The 15,281-nt window shown below is 34.7% G+C and overlaps 3 protein-coding genes across 4 annotated transcripts; all 3 read left to right on the plus strand.

Annotated features, from left to right (window-relative positions):
* Positions 1 to 847: 847 nt before the first annotated feature.
* Positions 848 to 5,919, plus strand: LOC120250202 (autophagy-related protein 18c-like). Its single transcript, XM_039258995.1, is given in 6 exon segments — positions 848 to 1,005; positions 2,344 to 2,473; positions 2,476 to 3,203; positions 3,491 to 3,749; positions 4,852 to 4,975; positions 5,666 to 5,919. Coding segments are annotated over 5 exon segments (1,251 nt in total). The 5' UTR covers positions 848 to 1,005; positions 2,344 to 2,442; the 3' UTR covers positions 5,775 to 5,919.
* A 1,712-nt stretch (positions 5,920 to 7,631) lies between these two features.
* Positions 7,632 to 11,973, plus strand: LOC120283383 (histone acetyltransferase TAP1). 2 transcript variants are annotated; one of them, XM_039290055.1, is made up of 9 exons: positions 7,632 to 7,784; positions 8,721 to 8,791; positions 9,020 to 9,067; positions 9,533 to 9,593; positions 10,178 to 10,361; positions 11,040 to 11,139; positions 11,278 to 11,378; positions 11,490 to 11,583; positions 11,747 to 11,973. In XM_039290055.1, exons 1-9 carry the CDS (start codon positions 7,747 to 7,749, stop codon positions 11,824 to 11,826), a joined length of 777 nt encoding a protein of 258 aa, XP_039145989.1. In that variant the 5' UTR covers positions 7,632 to 7,746; the 3' UTR covers positions 11,827 to 11,973. The 2 variants fall into 2 exon arrangements, with proteins under 2 accessions (XP_039145989.1, XP_039145990.1); XM_039290056.1 differs by having other exon boundaries at positions 11,281 to 11,378.
* A 788-nt stretch (positions 11,974 to 12,761) lies between these two features.
* On the plus strand, positions 12,762 to 15,126 carry LOC120283432 (2-hydroxy-6-oxo-6-phenylhexa-2,4-dienoate hydrolase). Its single transcript, XM_039290116.1, has 6 exons — positions 12,762 to 12,933; positions 13,011 to 13,431; positions 13,566 to 13,902; positions 14,169 to 14,267; positions 14,373 to 14,493; positions 14,623 to 15,126. Exons 1-6 carry the CDS (start codon positions 12,762 to 12,764, stop codon positions 14,850 to 14,852), a joined length of 1,380 nt encoding a protein of 459 aa, XP_039146050.1. The 3' UTR covers positions 14,853 to 15,126.
* The last annotated feature ends 155 nt before the right edge of the window (positions 15,127 to 15,281 follow it).

Genomic DNA, 15,281 nt, shown 5'->3' on the forward strand with positions numbered 1-15,281 from the left:
ATTTATTAAAAAAAACAAATATATAAACCAAAAAGAAGCAAACAATTAAGGCCCAACAGGACAAAACGAAACATAATTTGTTAAAATTTTGGTTTGCGCAAAACTTGTTTGATTAATAAATAAGTCACATGCAATTTAGTTGAAGCATTAAATTGAATTATTAAAATTAATTGAGTTCAAAAACCAATAAATTTTTTCTCCATATATATATATATTATAAATTTTAATTTTAATGCATCCAAATAATAAATTTTTAAAATTTTCTAATAATTTTGCTTTAAGAGGTAAATTGGCTTGTTTAAGCTTTATAACAATGAGTTAGTAATTTGTGTTAGACATTCTACTTCAAAAACAAATAACTTCTAGATCCAAATCTTGCATGTAACATTTACAATGTCAATTTAATTTTCATTTTATTCAATCAAATGGCATATTGTAATTAATTAATTTTTTAAAAAAAATAAATTAAATCACTATTCATTGAAATAGAAAATAAAAATACAAAAACTGCAATAAAATGGCGAAAGCCTAATTAACAGAAAGACCACCAAAGGTGGTGCACAAAAGAAAAAAAAAACTTTTTCTGAAAAAAAAAATCATAGTAACAAGTGGATCAGAGAAACAACTAGTCTGCTCTTAGGGTGGATGCTTTTTCACATGATGCGTATATTTAATTTCTCTTATTCAGGTTTAGCTAAACAAAAATTATTATTTAAAAATTATAAAAATGAATAGACTTCATATAACTTTATTTAAAAATTTAAATTATTCCCATCCAATTATTCATTTATCAAGAAATATATATATATATATATATATATATATTAATCGAAATTGGTTAGTTTTCATTGCAATGAAACGAAGCGTAGCTAGCGAGATATTTAGCAACAGTGATCTTGGAATCCTCTCCTTGTTTGATTAGGTCTCGCATTCTCTGTTCCAGTGATCTTGGTGCGTGGTGATTTCTCTCGGTGACGAGGGATTCATGGCTTTTTATCTCTTTTGGTATTGTTTTCATTTTATGTTATTTTGATGAATTTCTTTGAGCTGGATGCTGAATTGTGTGATTTCGGTGTTTGGTTTGATAAGATTGATGGTGTTTGATGAAATTTGTGGGTAATTAGTTAGTTTTTCCCTGAAATTATCTCATCTCTGTGTGATTTTTGATTTGTCTGTTTGATGCATCGGGTGGGGATGGAGAGTTTGGTCTTTGAGTTGATGTGTTAGTCTTTGTGGGTAATCTAGGGTTTGTAAATGGGGAGGTTGGTTCTTGATGTATGATTGATGTTTGCATTCTGAGGTTTGTAAATGGGAGTAGTAGTAGTTAGAGTAAATGTGATGGAATGGCTCGCTGGATGTATTGTTGGATCATGAATTTGCTTTTGTTCTTCTGGAAGGATTAAAATGAGTTTTTTTTAGCTGAATCTATATTCAAGTGCCGAAGGACCAAGGAAGACTGGGAAAACAAATACAATTTTTCTCACAGTAAGTGGGGTTGCGAATTAGTAGGTTCTTACTTGTAAGCCTCCTAAAATGTGGGATCATATTGTCCTAGTTTGCGCATTTAGAGTCGATGAATCCATTTTTAACAATAGATGTTACAAATTAAAAAGAAGCTCAGTAAGGTTAAATGAAAAAGTGAGATCTTGAGTTTTTTTTTTAAAAAAAATAAATCAAACTCTTTTTTATTTTGGTCTTGGAATCAACCTCGATTGGAGCTTGAATCCAGAGAATGGAGCATAGTGGGTAATTTAGGTTTTACAAGTGGCATGGTCTTAAATATTTTTAATGGACTTACTGTAATTTTCTTTACTTGCTAGTGCAGCAACTGACTCCCATTTTTTGTGTCAGTTTGAGCGTGTCAGGTTTGATTTCAGGTTCTGAGCACTAACTTGTGTCTCTATCTTGGATTTTTGTATTTGAAATTAACTGCAATTTGAAAAGTGCAACCTGCCTTATGACCAATGTCTGCCTGTGAACCAACAAAAGAATGCCAACGCAATCACTTTGCTGCTAACAGTGCCAAAACAGTGTTCAAGAAATTTGTTTTCTACTAATTTTCTTTCCTCTTTATCTTTAACTGTGATGTCTGTCCAAGAAAGGGAGTATGAGCAGCCTACAATCAAATTAAAAGCGGATGTGAAAATTTGTGGATGAGATACTTCCACATGGGCTTCAAGTGCAAATGGTTTTCTGACTTGCAGTAATTGTTAGGTTGTATTTTAATTTCTATGTGGTAATTGACTTGTTCAGTGCAAAAATACTTTGATATGTATCTTGGAAATGATTCAATTTTGTTTGTTATACTATACATATTTACTTACAGGGAGAATTCTGCTGTAGGTTCTACTGTGGGTTAAAGCAGTCATTGAGGGAGCTACATAAATCCATGAACTGTGACTCCTCATTGCCTTAAATTTTGTTACTGCTCTTTTACTCTTCATGAGCTCAACAGTTTCAACATCCCAGGGATACATCCACCAATGAGTCTCGGGTCATTAAAATCATCACTTCCATCACTATCATCTGTCACTATTTGTCAACCTGAACCACTTGGCAGTCATGGTGAAGAAATTAAGCTACTATCAGTTTCTTGGAATCAGGACTATGGATGTTTTTCCGCTGGCACAAGCTATGGTTTCCGCATCTATAATTGCGAACCTCTCAGGGAATCCTTTAGAAGGGATCTGAAAAGTGGGGGCTTTGGAATAGTTGAGATGCTATTCCGTTGCAATATCTTAGCCCTGGTTGGTGGTGGCACCAATCCACACTGCCCGCCAAATAAAGTTATGATCTGGGATGATCATCAAAGCCGTTCCGTTGGGGAATTTGCATACAGATCTAATGTCCGTGCTGTGAAATTAAGGCAGGATCGCATAATTGTAGTTCTTGAATACAAGATATATGTCTACAACTTTACAGATTTGAAACTACTTCACCAAATTGAGACTCTGTCTAATCCAAAGGGACTTTGCTGCCTTACACATGATCCACATACATTGGTCTTAGTATGCCCTGGTCTGCACCAGGGACAGGTTCGGGTTGAACATTTTAGTCTTAAGGTGACTAAGTTCATCAATGCGCATGATTCTACCATTGCCTGCTTCACCTTGACTATGGATGGACTTCTTCTTGCAACTGCTAGCATGAAGGGAACATTAATCAGGATATTTAACACAATGGATGGAACTCGCCTGCAAGAGGTAATGCTGTCTCTTTTTTTTTTTTTTCCAGTTATGGTAAGTTAGCTGGGACTGGGAGTTCACATTTGCTGCATCACATTATCTTTTCAGTTTTAGCTAATACCCGTATTTCTTTGTCTTCTATTTTTTTCATGACTTTAGACAATAAAGACAAATAAAACATAATGAATAATGTTTGTTTCCGCTACCTTTTTTATTATGTTAGTTCCTACTGATTTTTTCTTTCATTATGTTTGTTAACAGTATTATTATACTTTTTTTTTCTTTCTATAATGATAAATATGTAGGTAAGGAGAGGTGTTGACAGAGCTGAAATATATAGTATAGCTCTTTCTCCATCTGTAAAATGGCTTGCAGTTTCTAGTGACAAGGGTACTGTTCACATATTCAGCCTTAGATCCCGGTTAGTAGGAGAAGATCCACCCGACCATAATGTTTCTGGTGAAGCTCCAGGAATGATACCTCAAAACTCTTCTAGTTCTCTTGAAGTTCTTATACCTTCGAATGCAGGTGCCAATCCAAGCTCATCTCTGTCTTTCATGAAAGGTGAGAACATGAATATTTTTTGCTACATAATACCAAGTTCCTTTTATCCCTATTATTGAGAAATAAATAATAATTGAATTATATTCTTGCTAATGATTTTGCTGTACCCATTGATTTCATTATTGCCATTGTACCGAGATGCATAAATTCATTCAATACCCTCATATATTGGGAAACATTTTTTTTTAAATGGATAAATCATAACTTTATTAAGAAAATAAAATGAGTTAGCATACAATATTCATCAATAAAAATGTTTTTCTACTTTTCCTAAGTTTGGGTTACCGGTGACAATTTTTTTCAATAAAGTTACTATTGATAATCATTGCTTATGGATTGGGCTATTTATTTACCTTTTGTTTATTTTATTTTTTGAGGAATACTACTTCAAAATGCACATTTTGCCTTACAGAATTGTATTTATATCTATGAAAGACCAACAAGGTTCTGGTATCAGCCGTGTGTTACGCTGCTAAGATTAGCAGGCAAATTCTTTTCTGGGCAACCATGTGTTGCTTGATCTCTTTACTGCTGCTGTTTCTGCAGGCCAGATTTACCAGTCCTAGTGGAAGTTTATTCCAACTTCTTACTAGACAAAGGGGCAGCAAGATCATATTCAAGATATTGAAAGATATGAGCAAATGGGTTGAATACCAATTTCTTTTATTATTTATATTTTTTAATCAAGCAATTGGTGGTCCATCAAGACCTACTAAGATTAAGGTTTCAATGACTTGTTTGGGAGCATTATCAATTCCAGAATACCATGAATGCTCCGATTCGGTATCAGTACTAAGGCCCTTATTTTGTATTGAATCATTAGATGAATGTTTAATGAGAGAATTGTGCTCTCCACGAGTTTGCCAATTGCAATTGCCCTAGTCAAATTTCTTCCTAACCTATCCACCCAATTTTGTCTAGTTGAATCCACTGAGTTATTGAGGGGCTCTTGGGTCATTTTTCAGACCATTGTTTGCTTTAATATGTTTTTGTAATAATAATATGGCTTTGAGAAATTTGATGTTTATTTGCTTATACTGTTCTGCCCTTGTCCTTCTTTCAAAAGAAAGAATAATCTTTAACATGGTGTTCTACTCTTCAGGAGTACTGCCGAAGTATTTTAGTTCTGAGTGGTCATTTGCTCAGTTCCACTTACCAGAAATCACACGATATATCATTGCATTTGGAAGCCAAAACACTGTTATGATTGTTGGCATGGATGGCAGGTAGAGTCTTCTGTTCATTCTCCAATTTTTCTTTGATTAAAGATTCTTACATACCTATTTGTAGCATGTCTTTATTTGCAAGGCCCATAGGAATTCAAATTTCATCTCCCAAAGTTGTCGGACATCGGATATGAAAATTAACTCATACTCCAGGATCATTTAATTGAAGGGCCAACCATATTGATTTTGGATTTTGTTTTTTACAACTATGAGTGTGAGTCCTAACTAATTGTTAGAACTTGTTTAATGACTTTGTCTATGCTTCTGCAAGAAATTCACTATGTCAGCTTTCAATAACTTAGAGATTTAACATCATTACTTGAATTTCTCATAACATAATTTGGTTTCTTGATAAAATACACCAATCTTATACATTTCCCAATCTACAACTAAAATCCCATCAGAGGCTGAAAATCCAAGTCAATAATCTGCACATGGGAGTGCATTCTTAAAGTTGAGGCCAATCCCATTAAGATTTTATCACATGGGTGATAAATACCCACAATTTAGTAGTATGGAAAAAGCAATACTATTGACCTACTCTTAATCTACACCAATGTCTAGAGATCTGCCAAGACAGTTTCATTAGGTTTTAAGCATCTGAATTCATAATAATGGAGAGGCTTGTAAGAAATTTCAGTTACACATGCAGCAGGTTTTATTTATTATAAGTTGTTTTTTTCTCTCCAGTTTCTATAGGTGCAGCTTTGACCCTGTGTGTGGTGGAGAGATGCAGCAGCAGGAGTTTGTCCGATTTCTGAAAATCAACCACCCCCGGCCAAGATCAACCCCAACCTAATTTTAAGAGACATAACAGTTCTTATTACAACTTGTAAATATGCATATGCAATTGACATTTTCTATACTCTGTCAGATGGATCTTCTTTTCTACATGTATATCCTAAATAATAAGTTCCGAGAATGCAGAATCCTTGTGCAGTTTACATCTTTCTATTTACAGTTTATAGTTGTTTACTGAAATCAGCATCTGTATATCTATGAGTGGATTAATGCACTTTCTAAGTTGGATATCAAGTGTCTGTTTCCACCTGTTTGGTGCTTTAAACATGTTGGGCAGGTCATATTCAGTCACTGTTGTTATTCAAAGATAATATGCATTTGTGATAATAGTATTGCTATAATATTCTTAGGAAATATCTTGTTTTCAGAAATAGTCTAGTTTATGTAGAAATGAATTTAGACTTGTCTTATAATGGAGGCTTTATTCAATAAAATTTTCAACTATAACGTTTGATGTTCGCTTTGTCCTCTTGACAAATGTGGCAAGTGTTATTAATCAAAAAAGGGGTACATGCATAGATAGGGAATTAATCGTTTAGTCTGTGCATTCTCACTTGATGATATTGAGTTTTGGGTTGTAAGTTTAAATTCACATTGGGGATATATTGTTGTTATTATTGTGTCAAATTAAACTTGAATTTGGAACATTCAAAATTCTCACACTCATCTTTCGTGATGAGGTCAATGTTGCTGGTTATAAAACTTTTGGCTCTTTTTGTCCGTTTTCATTGTGACTCCATTGTTTAGATTTTCCGGCCATTTTCCCGTGGTAAACGTGCAGAAAAGGTGAACAAGTTGTCTTAAAATATTTCTCTCATCTTATTTTCTAAGCAATCCTTGTCTAAACTTGCCATTTTCCAGGCATAGTTTGAGGCCAAAGAGATCATGTGATTCTTCATTTCTTCTTATTCTTTTAAACCTGGAAATCTTTTCTTTCTGTCAACCAGACTGGAAATCACACCCCTTGCTTGCAGAAACAGTGCATTGGTCACCATTTTTAAGTGATTCTTGTATATATATATATACATATAATGTGTCAATGCTGGTTTACAATACGACCCCACCTTTCCTACAATAAAAGGCATACACACACAAAGATATAAAGAAAAAGAAAAATATAAAACCCCATCCTTTTTAAAGTTTAACTTGGAAAATGGATATTTTTGAAATGGTGAAAGAATTTGCTTAACTATTTCACTCCAACTTTTTACATAAAAAAGAAAGAGATTTCTCTGTGAAAGAATTTTTTTAGATTGAACATTTCAAAGATTACATTTCATTTACTTGAAATACAAAATTAAAAAAAATTGTAAGAATTAAATTTTTTATTTTCATCATATCTATAATTATATCAATAATATTTTGTGAGTCGCTGTGGTCTGTAAAATGCTTGCCTCACAATAAAGACTTAATATAATTGTTTGTTACAAAGGTACACAAATGAGAGAAATTGTCCTATGTTCTCACTTACGTAGAAACTGACATGGTTAGTAAAATTAAACTCGTGCCTCCCATGTGTGGAAACTTAGGGCACTTTTAGTACAATATTCCGCAAGCCGCTATAAAATACTTACCCCAATATAAAGATTTATATAATTATTTATTACAGGGCGTGCACATATCAGAGAACCTATCATAAGTTCTCATCTTCGTAGAAATTAGAGTGTGGTTAGAAAAATCAAACTCGTACTTCCCAAACTGGGAACCCGGAGTATTATTGAGTTATGCGTCCTTTGATGATACCTTGATTTATCTGTTATTATTATTATGTTATTTAATAATAATAATTACAAAATAGTATTTTAGATTATGGAATAACTTTTATAATAGTTTTGTTATTCCATTTATAGCCCCACATTGTCGACCAACACAGCGACAAAGCTTTCGTCCGGCTCTTATCTTTCTCTGAGAAAAATCTCCATCTCCTCGCCAGAGTTCCCAACTTCTGAGAAGATCTTTGACCGGAGGAGATGCTTCGCAGTTCGTTGGTCGCTTCTTCTTCTTCGATGTGAGTAAATTCCAGCATTTACGATGAAAAATTGGCTGCTTTCTTGGATTGGATTCCATTTTCTTCTTTTGAGATGCTTTTTTTTTTTTATTTGGAATTCTGAGAAAACAGTAGGAAAAACAAATCAATTTGGTATTATTGATGTTTTTTCTCGTATTTGATTCTACTTTTTCGTCGTTTGTATTATGAGGATTTTGATTTTTATGGGAGGTATAACTGGAGCTTGCTGGAGGTTGCGATTTGTAAGTAGGGAAAAAAAGGGGGAAATAGATTTGCCACACTATTGAGAGTGGTGGCTATAACTCCTTGATATAAATTTTTTCCCCTTTTTTTCTATATGAGCTACTAAAAGGAGTGCATTTGCAACTTTGAATCTTTTAGATGGCCTTGGATTAGTCTTCTGATACTAATCGCTTGGATGGTTTTAAACATTTCAAAGTTCATCATAGATAGGTAAATGAACAAATAAGTAAACAAAAATCAAACTTTCCAGTTATTTTGAATGAGTTCGTTCTGTATCATTCCTTATTACTTGTTTGGTTTCTAACTCTTTAATAAATAAGTTTTTTCTTACTTGTGGTTTTATCGATCTTATACTAATGATGGATTTTTATCTGTTTATGAACATTAGATTCTTTAATGTGTTTAGGCTTTATTGTAGTTTTTGTTTGAGATATGAAGGCTTGATATTTGCAGGAATTTCAAAAGTAGTCCAAGACTTTGAACATTGAATATAACTAGCATTTGAAGTGATTGAAGCCATCCTAATAAAAATAAATAAATGTCTATGTTTAATTTAAAGCAGGCTATTGGGCGTGAGTGTTATTCAAAACCTGAAGAAACTAGATTGGAGATGCATTGTCTTCCATCATATGCTAAAAGTTGTTGATGTTATTCTGGAATAAGACCCTTCTTACTATTACTTATTTATGTCAGATGTCAAGTTCATCTTCCTGCTTGCCATTCAAAATCACCAAATAATTCCTCATACTTCAGGCAGATGCGAGGTTAGAATTCTCTTTTATCCTAAGCAGTAAATATATAAACAAATTTGTCTATTTGTTTGCAAAATCAGAATTTGTCCATTGTAAGTCTGAGTTAACATGACAATTACTCTTGGGTTTTCCATGTTATGTTGCCTGTATCATTTAGTTATGGAAAGTTTTCTATATAAAATGGAAGTTCTTTAACTTTAAGAATGATATATCACAATTTGGTATGGATGACTTTTTCAGATGAAGCTCCAACTAAAATGATTTGGAGAGAGGACTGCAGCTTTTCTCGTGAGTTGTTTATTAAGATTTTTCTTCTTATTAAATTTGTAAATTACGTGTACCAATACCATCACCCATTAATTTGATTTATCTATTTATTTTCTACTTCTTCTCCTGCTAATGGAACATCAGCATCACCATAGGCAGCTGGCCTATAGAACAGACTTTACTGTTTTATACAGTGGCTAGGTTTACTTGGAGGCATTTCTGTTGTGAGACTATAGTATTCTTGTCTTCAGATGAGGATGTTTAGCAAACATATATGTATGGATTTATGATTAACGTGATGGAACTTCATCTAACAAACTGTTGTTATGTTTTTTGTGTGAAAATTTGGCCTTTTGTGTTTCTTTTGTTAGAATTATATTTTGCTTCCAATAAATGTTTAATTATATGGCTTTCCTTCTTGTAGCAGCCTCTTTTAATAAATGAGAGATACTGCAGTTGCCCTGATGCTTGCATTTAAATTTTCAGGAAAAAGGAGAATTGAGCTTTGTCCACTAAAGGCTGGTTTTTGGGATTCCATCAGATCTGGGTAACTGAAAATGTACATTAACATCAACACTGATCAACTTTGAAGTGTTTCTCATGTAACGAAATGATTCCATTGATACATGCATGTGAATAAAATATCGCACATTATTGCAGCTGCTTCTCTTGGATTTTACTTGGTGCTTTAGTCGATTAAAAATCTATCTTAACTTGCCTGAGATGAGATCTTATTTTAGCTCCTTCTCACCTTCTATTGGTACTCCTTTGCCTTGGGAAAGCCTCTTAAGCCTTCAGGTGGACCTTCCTATTGTGTGCTTTGCAAGTCTCTATTTTTTGTTTTTCTTTCCATTTATTGTCTAATAAGTTCTCCAATTTCTTTTATTATCTCCCTCTTGTTTTTGTATTTGCATGATAACTTTCCTAGATTTTATGTGAGTTTAAGTTTTTTTGTACAATAAGGGATTCATAATACATGAATGTCGGTTACGGGATGATGCAGCAACAACAACATGAATCATTGATTTTTGAGGGTTTGACTTTGTGCATTTCAAGTAATATTCAGGTCCTGTTGGTCTCAAGTTCTTTCTTGGCACTAGTGTGCTGATTGATTTTTCTTTGCAATGTCAGCTTTTTGAAGAATAACAATACACAAGTTGTTGAAACTCCCACATCATTGCTGGAAGATGAGGAGCCCTTGCCACAAGAAATAGTACTACTTGAAAGAACTCAATCTGATGGTGTAGTAGAGCAGATAGTTTTTTCTTCAGCTGGAGATGTTGATCTGTATGATCTTCAAACCTTATGTGATAAGGTAATGCTGATTTGTATGATTATTAAGCTTCTCTCTTACATTGATTTAGGAAGCTAAATCAGAATATTCCCCCTTATAGATATTATCAGATTGTGACAAGTGGCATGCTTGCTTCTGAAAGTGCTGTGCCTTGTGTGAGTTTTCTCGGGACAAAAAGTTATAGAATCAACTTTTAACAGGTGCCGGATATTTGAGTGATTTTGATAAGGTTACATATTAGTGAAAGGTGGTTTTTCCTGTTTTCTTCTGACATGGCTTAATATTTAACTGACCAACACCAGAAGCAATGAGAATTTTATTTACATCAGTGTTTTATTATTTAAACAATTTTACAGGAGAAAATATATTTTCCAAGATGCAACATATCACTTTAAAAAGCAAATGGAAATTCCATTTTTGTGGAATAACAAACCTGGTAAGAGAAGTTAGGCTACCTTTTAATAGTTGAAAGGCAACAAGAAAGACGTGTGATTTTTGTTTGTATATGGACTAATGAGTAGAAAAGGTATATGTTTGTTGCATTGTATTGCATACTTTTTTAGTCTCAACATCTACTAGATTTGACACTTTCTCAAATGCTTTCTCCTGATGAGTGCTAGAAAATAAATTAACCATTCATGCATGATTTTTTTTTAATCATTATTATTATTTTTTTAATATAACCTTGATTCACAACAGGTTGGGTGGCCAAGGAGGCCATTATCTAAAGTGGCAGCATCTTTGAAAAATAGCTACTTGGTTGCTACTTTGCATTCAATAACTAGGCTTCCTGATGCAGGTACTTGTCCTGGTTTGAAGTTATTCATTAAGCATAAACTTCGAACATATACTCATTTTCATACTCAGAAAACCTTTTGCAAATTAAGATTTTAATTAACAATCAACATCAACTGTAATTAAAATAGTTATTTGACAGAAGGGACTGAACGAAAGCAACTTATTGGCATGGGACGTGCTACTTCAGATCATGCTTTTAATGCCACAATTTGGGATGTCCTGGTCGATCCTTCTTATCAGGTGATTCAAAGGAGCTAACCGGAAGTTCACAGGGCTCCACTTAGTCTAGCTTTTCTAGAAAAAGTAACAATATCATATATCTTATTTCCTACAAGTTTTGTTGAATTTCAGGGTCAGGGTCTTGGTAAGGCGCTTGTTGAACAGCTAATTCGAGCATTGCTACAAAGAGACATTGGAAATATCACATTGTTTGCAGATAGCAAAGGTTTGATAGTGAAAACCACACTATTTATCATGTTTATTTTCATTCTCATAATGTCTGCCATGAGTAAATGAGTATAGTGGTACTCAGTAACTCAATTCTTGCAAAATTGGTTCAATGAAAGAGATCAAGATTCAGTTTGAAGTTCGAAATGTTTCTCTTGCAGTTGTGGATTTCTACAAGAACTTAGGATTTGAAGCAGACCCTGAAGGCATCAAGGGCATGTTCTGGTTCCCAAGGTTCTAGTTAGTAATCTCTTGTGATGTAGTTTATCATTTATGTGGATTAATGAAACAGTAGTCAGTCCTTGATATTACAAATGGACCCTGGCTCTTCTATATAACTCTTGTATATTTATTCTTAATATGATGTTCTTCTATGTTCTCTATTAAAGGCTCATTCCGACGAACTTGTTTGCTCTTCAGATCATGTACCTTGTGATTGATCATCGGTTTATGTAAGATTTATTTATGATGGTCTAAAAACAGCAAAATCTTTTTAGATTGTTTTGATTTTGTGTTCCTTCGTAGCAGTTCTTTGATGGTATTCCTGCAAGAACCTCTTTTGTGGTTTCCATTATTCTCAATTCGCAGAGATTACTGTGCGTATTTTGATTTATTTTAGAAATTAAAAATAGCATTATCCTTCAGTTTTTAAAATTAACATCTCTTGCGTAAGTATTCGTAAGACCAGAGAAAATTTGAAAGTAAAACTAAAGACTCATTGAAAACATTATAATATTAGTATATAACGATTCATCATCTACGGATATCTGTAGATGATCAATATAAAAATATGGGTGTAAATAAACGTGGATGAAATATTATTCATTTCACTCACAAAAAGATATTAGTAAATAAATTATCTATGAAAGTCTCTAAATTATCAGTTTTTTTTTTTGTTTTAACAAACATTATAAATGTATAGATTTTTTTTATTATTAAACCTTAACATATCCTATCCCTTAATAAAGGCATGTATTAATAAGGGCTCCTACGCGAGCGAAACATGATATTAAATTATTAATCCTCAAAATTATAGCCTGATATATAGTTAAAAAAAAAAAAAATTACAGCCCCAAAAGTGGGACCCATATTCTATCCAATAGCTTCAAGCCACATCAGCAACAAAGGTCCAACATACCCTTTTGTAACCCAAGAGCAAAAAGAGAAAAAAAAAAAATGGCTCTTTTGCTCACACCTCTGGTTTCTTTGCCTCTCCACTTCCAATCCAATCTCCACTTCCAGAACAACACTTGCAATAAGAAAGTCCACTTCCTCCCCTTCGGTTCAAAGCTCAACCTCGCCGTCGCCAGAGCCGCTTCCATTCCCGGCTCCACTTCCGACTTCCCTGGTATTGTCTCTTCATCTCTCTCATCTCATGCTCCTTCTTCCACTCTGAAAGATCTCATCTTCTCTTCCAATCCACAGAAAAGCAGCTGCGGAAGCGGAGCAGCGTCGCTGGCGTTGACCAAGATGAGCTTTTGGATCCCCATGAGCTCGCCGACCCCGACAGCACCTTCTCTGACATCCATGGCGTTCGCGTCCATCACAAGGTTTGCCACCACGATGATGAACATTTGAGCCGTGGATCTCTGAACATTGGTTTGCCCTTGGTTCTCTTGCATGGCTTCGGCGCCTCAGTCTTCTCCTGGAGCCGCGTCATGCGGCCTCTTACGAGGATCGCTGGCTCCAAAGTCCTTGCTTTTGATCGACCGGCTTTTGGGCTCACGGCTAGGTCGGCGCCGGTCCGGGACAATGGGGCACTGAATCCGTATTCCATGGCCTTTGCGGTGCTTGCCACCCTTGCCTTTATTGATATGTTGGGTGCTCAGAAGGCCATTCTCATAGGGTATGCTTGTTTTCTTCTCATCTTCTTCTTGGATTTCTAGGAAGATAGCAAATCAAAGAATAAGGATATTAAAATGAAAAAAAAAAAAAAAAAATTAAACTTTCAATGATTGAGAAGGAATTCCGGGATCTCAGGCACTCTGCCGGTTGCCTTGTAGCAGTTAATGCATACTTTGAAGCTCCAGAAAGAATTGCTGCATTGATTTTGGTAGCTCCTGCAATTGTTGCTCCACTTCTTTCATGGAGAGGAAAGGATGGGAAAATTAGGAAAGAAAACAACATGGGAGGAGGAAGGACAGGTTCAAATGATCGAAATAATCCATTGGTTGGCATTTGGAGAGCTTTGCTTAGGATGTGTATGTTTATTGTTGGTGTGGCAATGAGGATGTTGGAAGAAATGAGAGACATGGTTCGGTTAGTTTATGCCAAAGTCTTGGCTGCTGTACTCCGGTCAAGCTTGGCTGTAATGCTGGTAAGAGAACACATGACATCTTGTATGATGCTTAGTTCTTAATATGAGTGAAATTTGCCATGATTTTAAATGCTTTGGTGGTAGGTATTGGATTGAAATGCAGACAGTATATTTTTGCTGTACTATTGCTTAGTTTTCTGTTATCTGCAACATATGTGAAAAAAAGTGAGTGTTATTCTCTTAGCATTATCGAATGAGTTCTAGTAGTGCATCTCATGTAATACTTTTTGTTTTACTTGGTACTGAGTGTCTTATTTGTTGGTTAGGTAAGAATGATTATCGATAAGTTTGGTATATCAGCTATTCGCAATTCATGGTATGATGCAAGCCAAATTGCTGATCATGTTCTACAAGGTTACACAAAGGTGAATTTCTTTTGTCTATTGGTTATGAAATTGTCGCTTGTGATCTCACTGGAACGGAAAGTGTTTCGGTTATCCTCATATGTTGTCTTAACCATATCTAAGCAGCCACTGAGGTGTAAAGGCTGGGAAATGGCTCTTTTGGAGTACACAATAGCCATGTTTACAGATTCTGCGTCAAAATCAAAGCCACCACTAACTAGAAGACTTGCTGAGATCTCATGCCCTGGTAATTATATTAAAATTGTCCTAATAAGAATGCACTAGATTTTGTAGAACTGTCATGAGGCATGGAATAAATCAAAACATCAAAGATTGTTATCTAATTTATTTTTCCGATTCGTTGTTTTGGAGCAAGTGCTGATTGTCACCGGTGACACTGACCGTTTAGTTCCCTCTTGGAACGCTGAGCGTCTGTCAATGGCCATACCTGGATCCACCTTTGAAGTAATTAGGAAATGTGGGCACTTGCCACATGAGGAAAAGGTTGATGAATTCTTATCAGTTGTTGAAAGGTTTCTGCAAAAGGTTTTTGGAGTTTCAGAAGGTTATGCCAGCAGCAATGTAAGTAACAGCAATTCTAAGTGATAATAATACTAGAACTGGTTATTTTTGGGGTTGAAGATTACATCAAGCATCAAGAATGTAAGTTATTTACCCCCATTCAAGATTAGGATTGAAGATCAAATTATTCACAAGTAATAATATTACCAAGATCTGAGATCACCCAAATGGTTCATTGTGGACTGTACTTGTACTTCTGGAGACTAAGAAACTAGTTTATGGTATAATTGAAATACTTAATTGATGTTAAGTTTTATCTCGCGTATTCATGTGAACTGCTGCTCTTAGGCTTTGTTTGGTTGGGGGAGGGAGGAGGGGTGAGGGGGTATTGGGGAGTGTGGGTGTTGTTTGGTTGAGGGAGTGAAGGGGGTGAGGAGGGGTGCCTCACCCTCCTCACCTCATAATCCACTCCCTCAAATCGGGGTCTTTTGGGGAGTGGATGTTTATTGTTTT

The sequence above is a fragment of the Dioscorea cayenensis genome, chromosome 19, assembly GCF_009730915.1.
Source record: "Dioscorea cayenensis subsp. rotundata cultivar TDr96_F1 chromosome 19, TDr96_F1_v2_PseudoChromosome.rev07_lg8_w22 25.fasta, whole genome shotgun sequence".
NCBI lineage: Eukaryota > Viridiplantae > Streptophyta > Magnoliopsida > Dioscoreales > Dioscoreaceae > Dioscorea > Dioscorea cayenensis.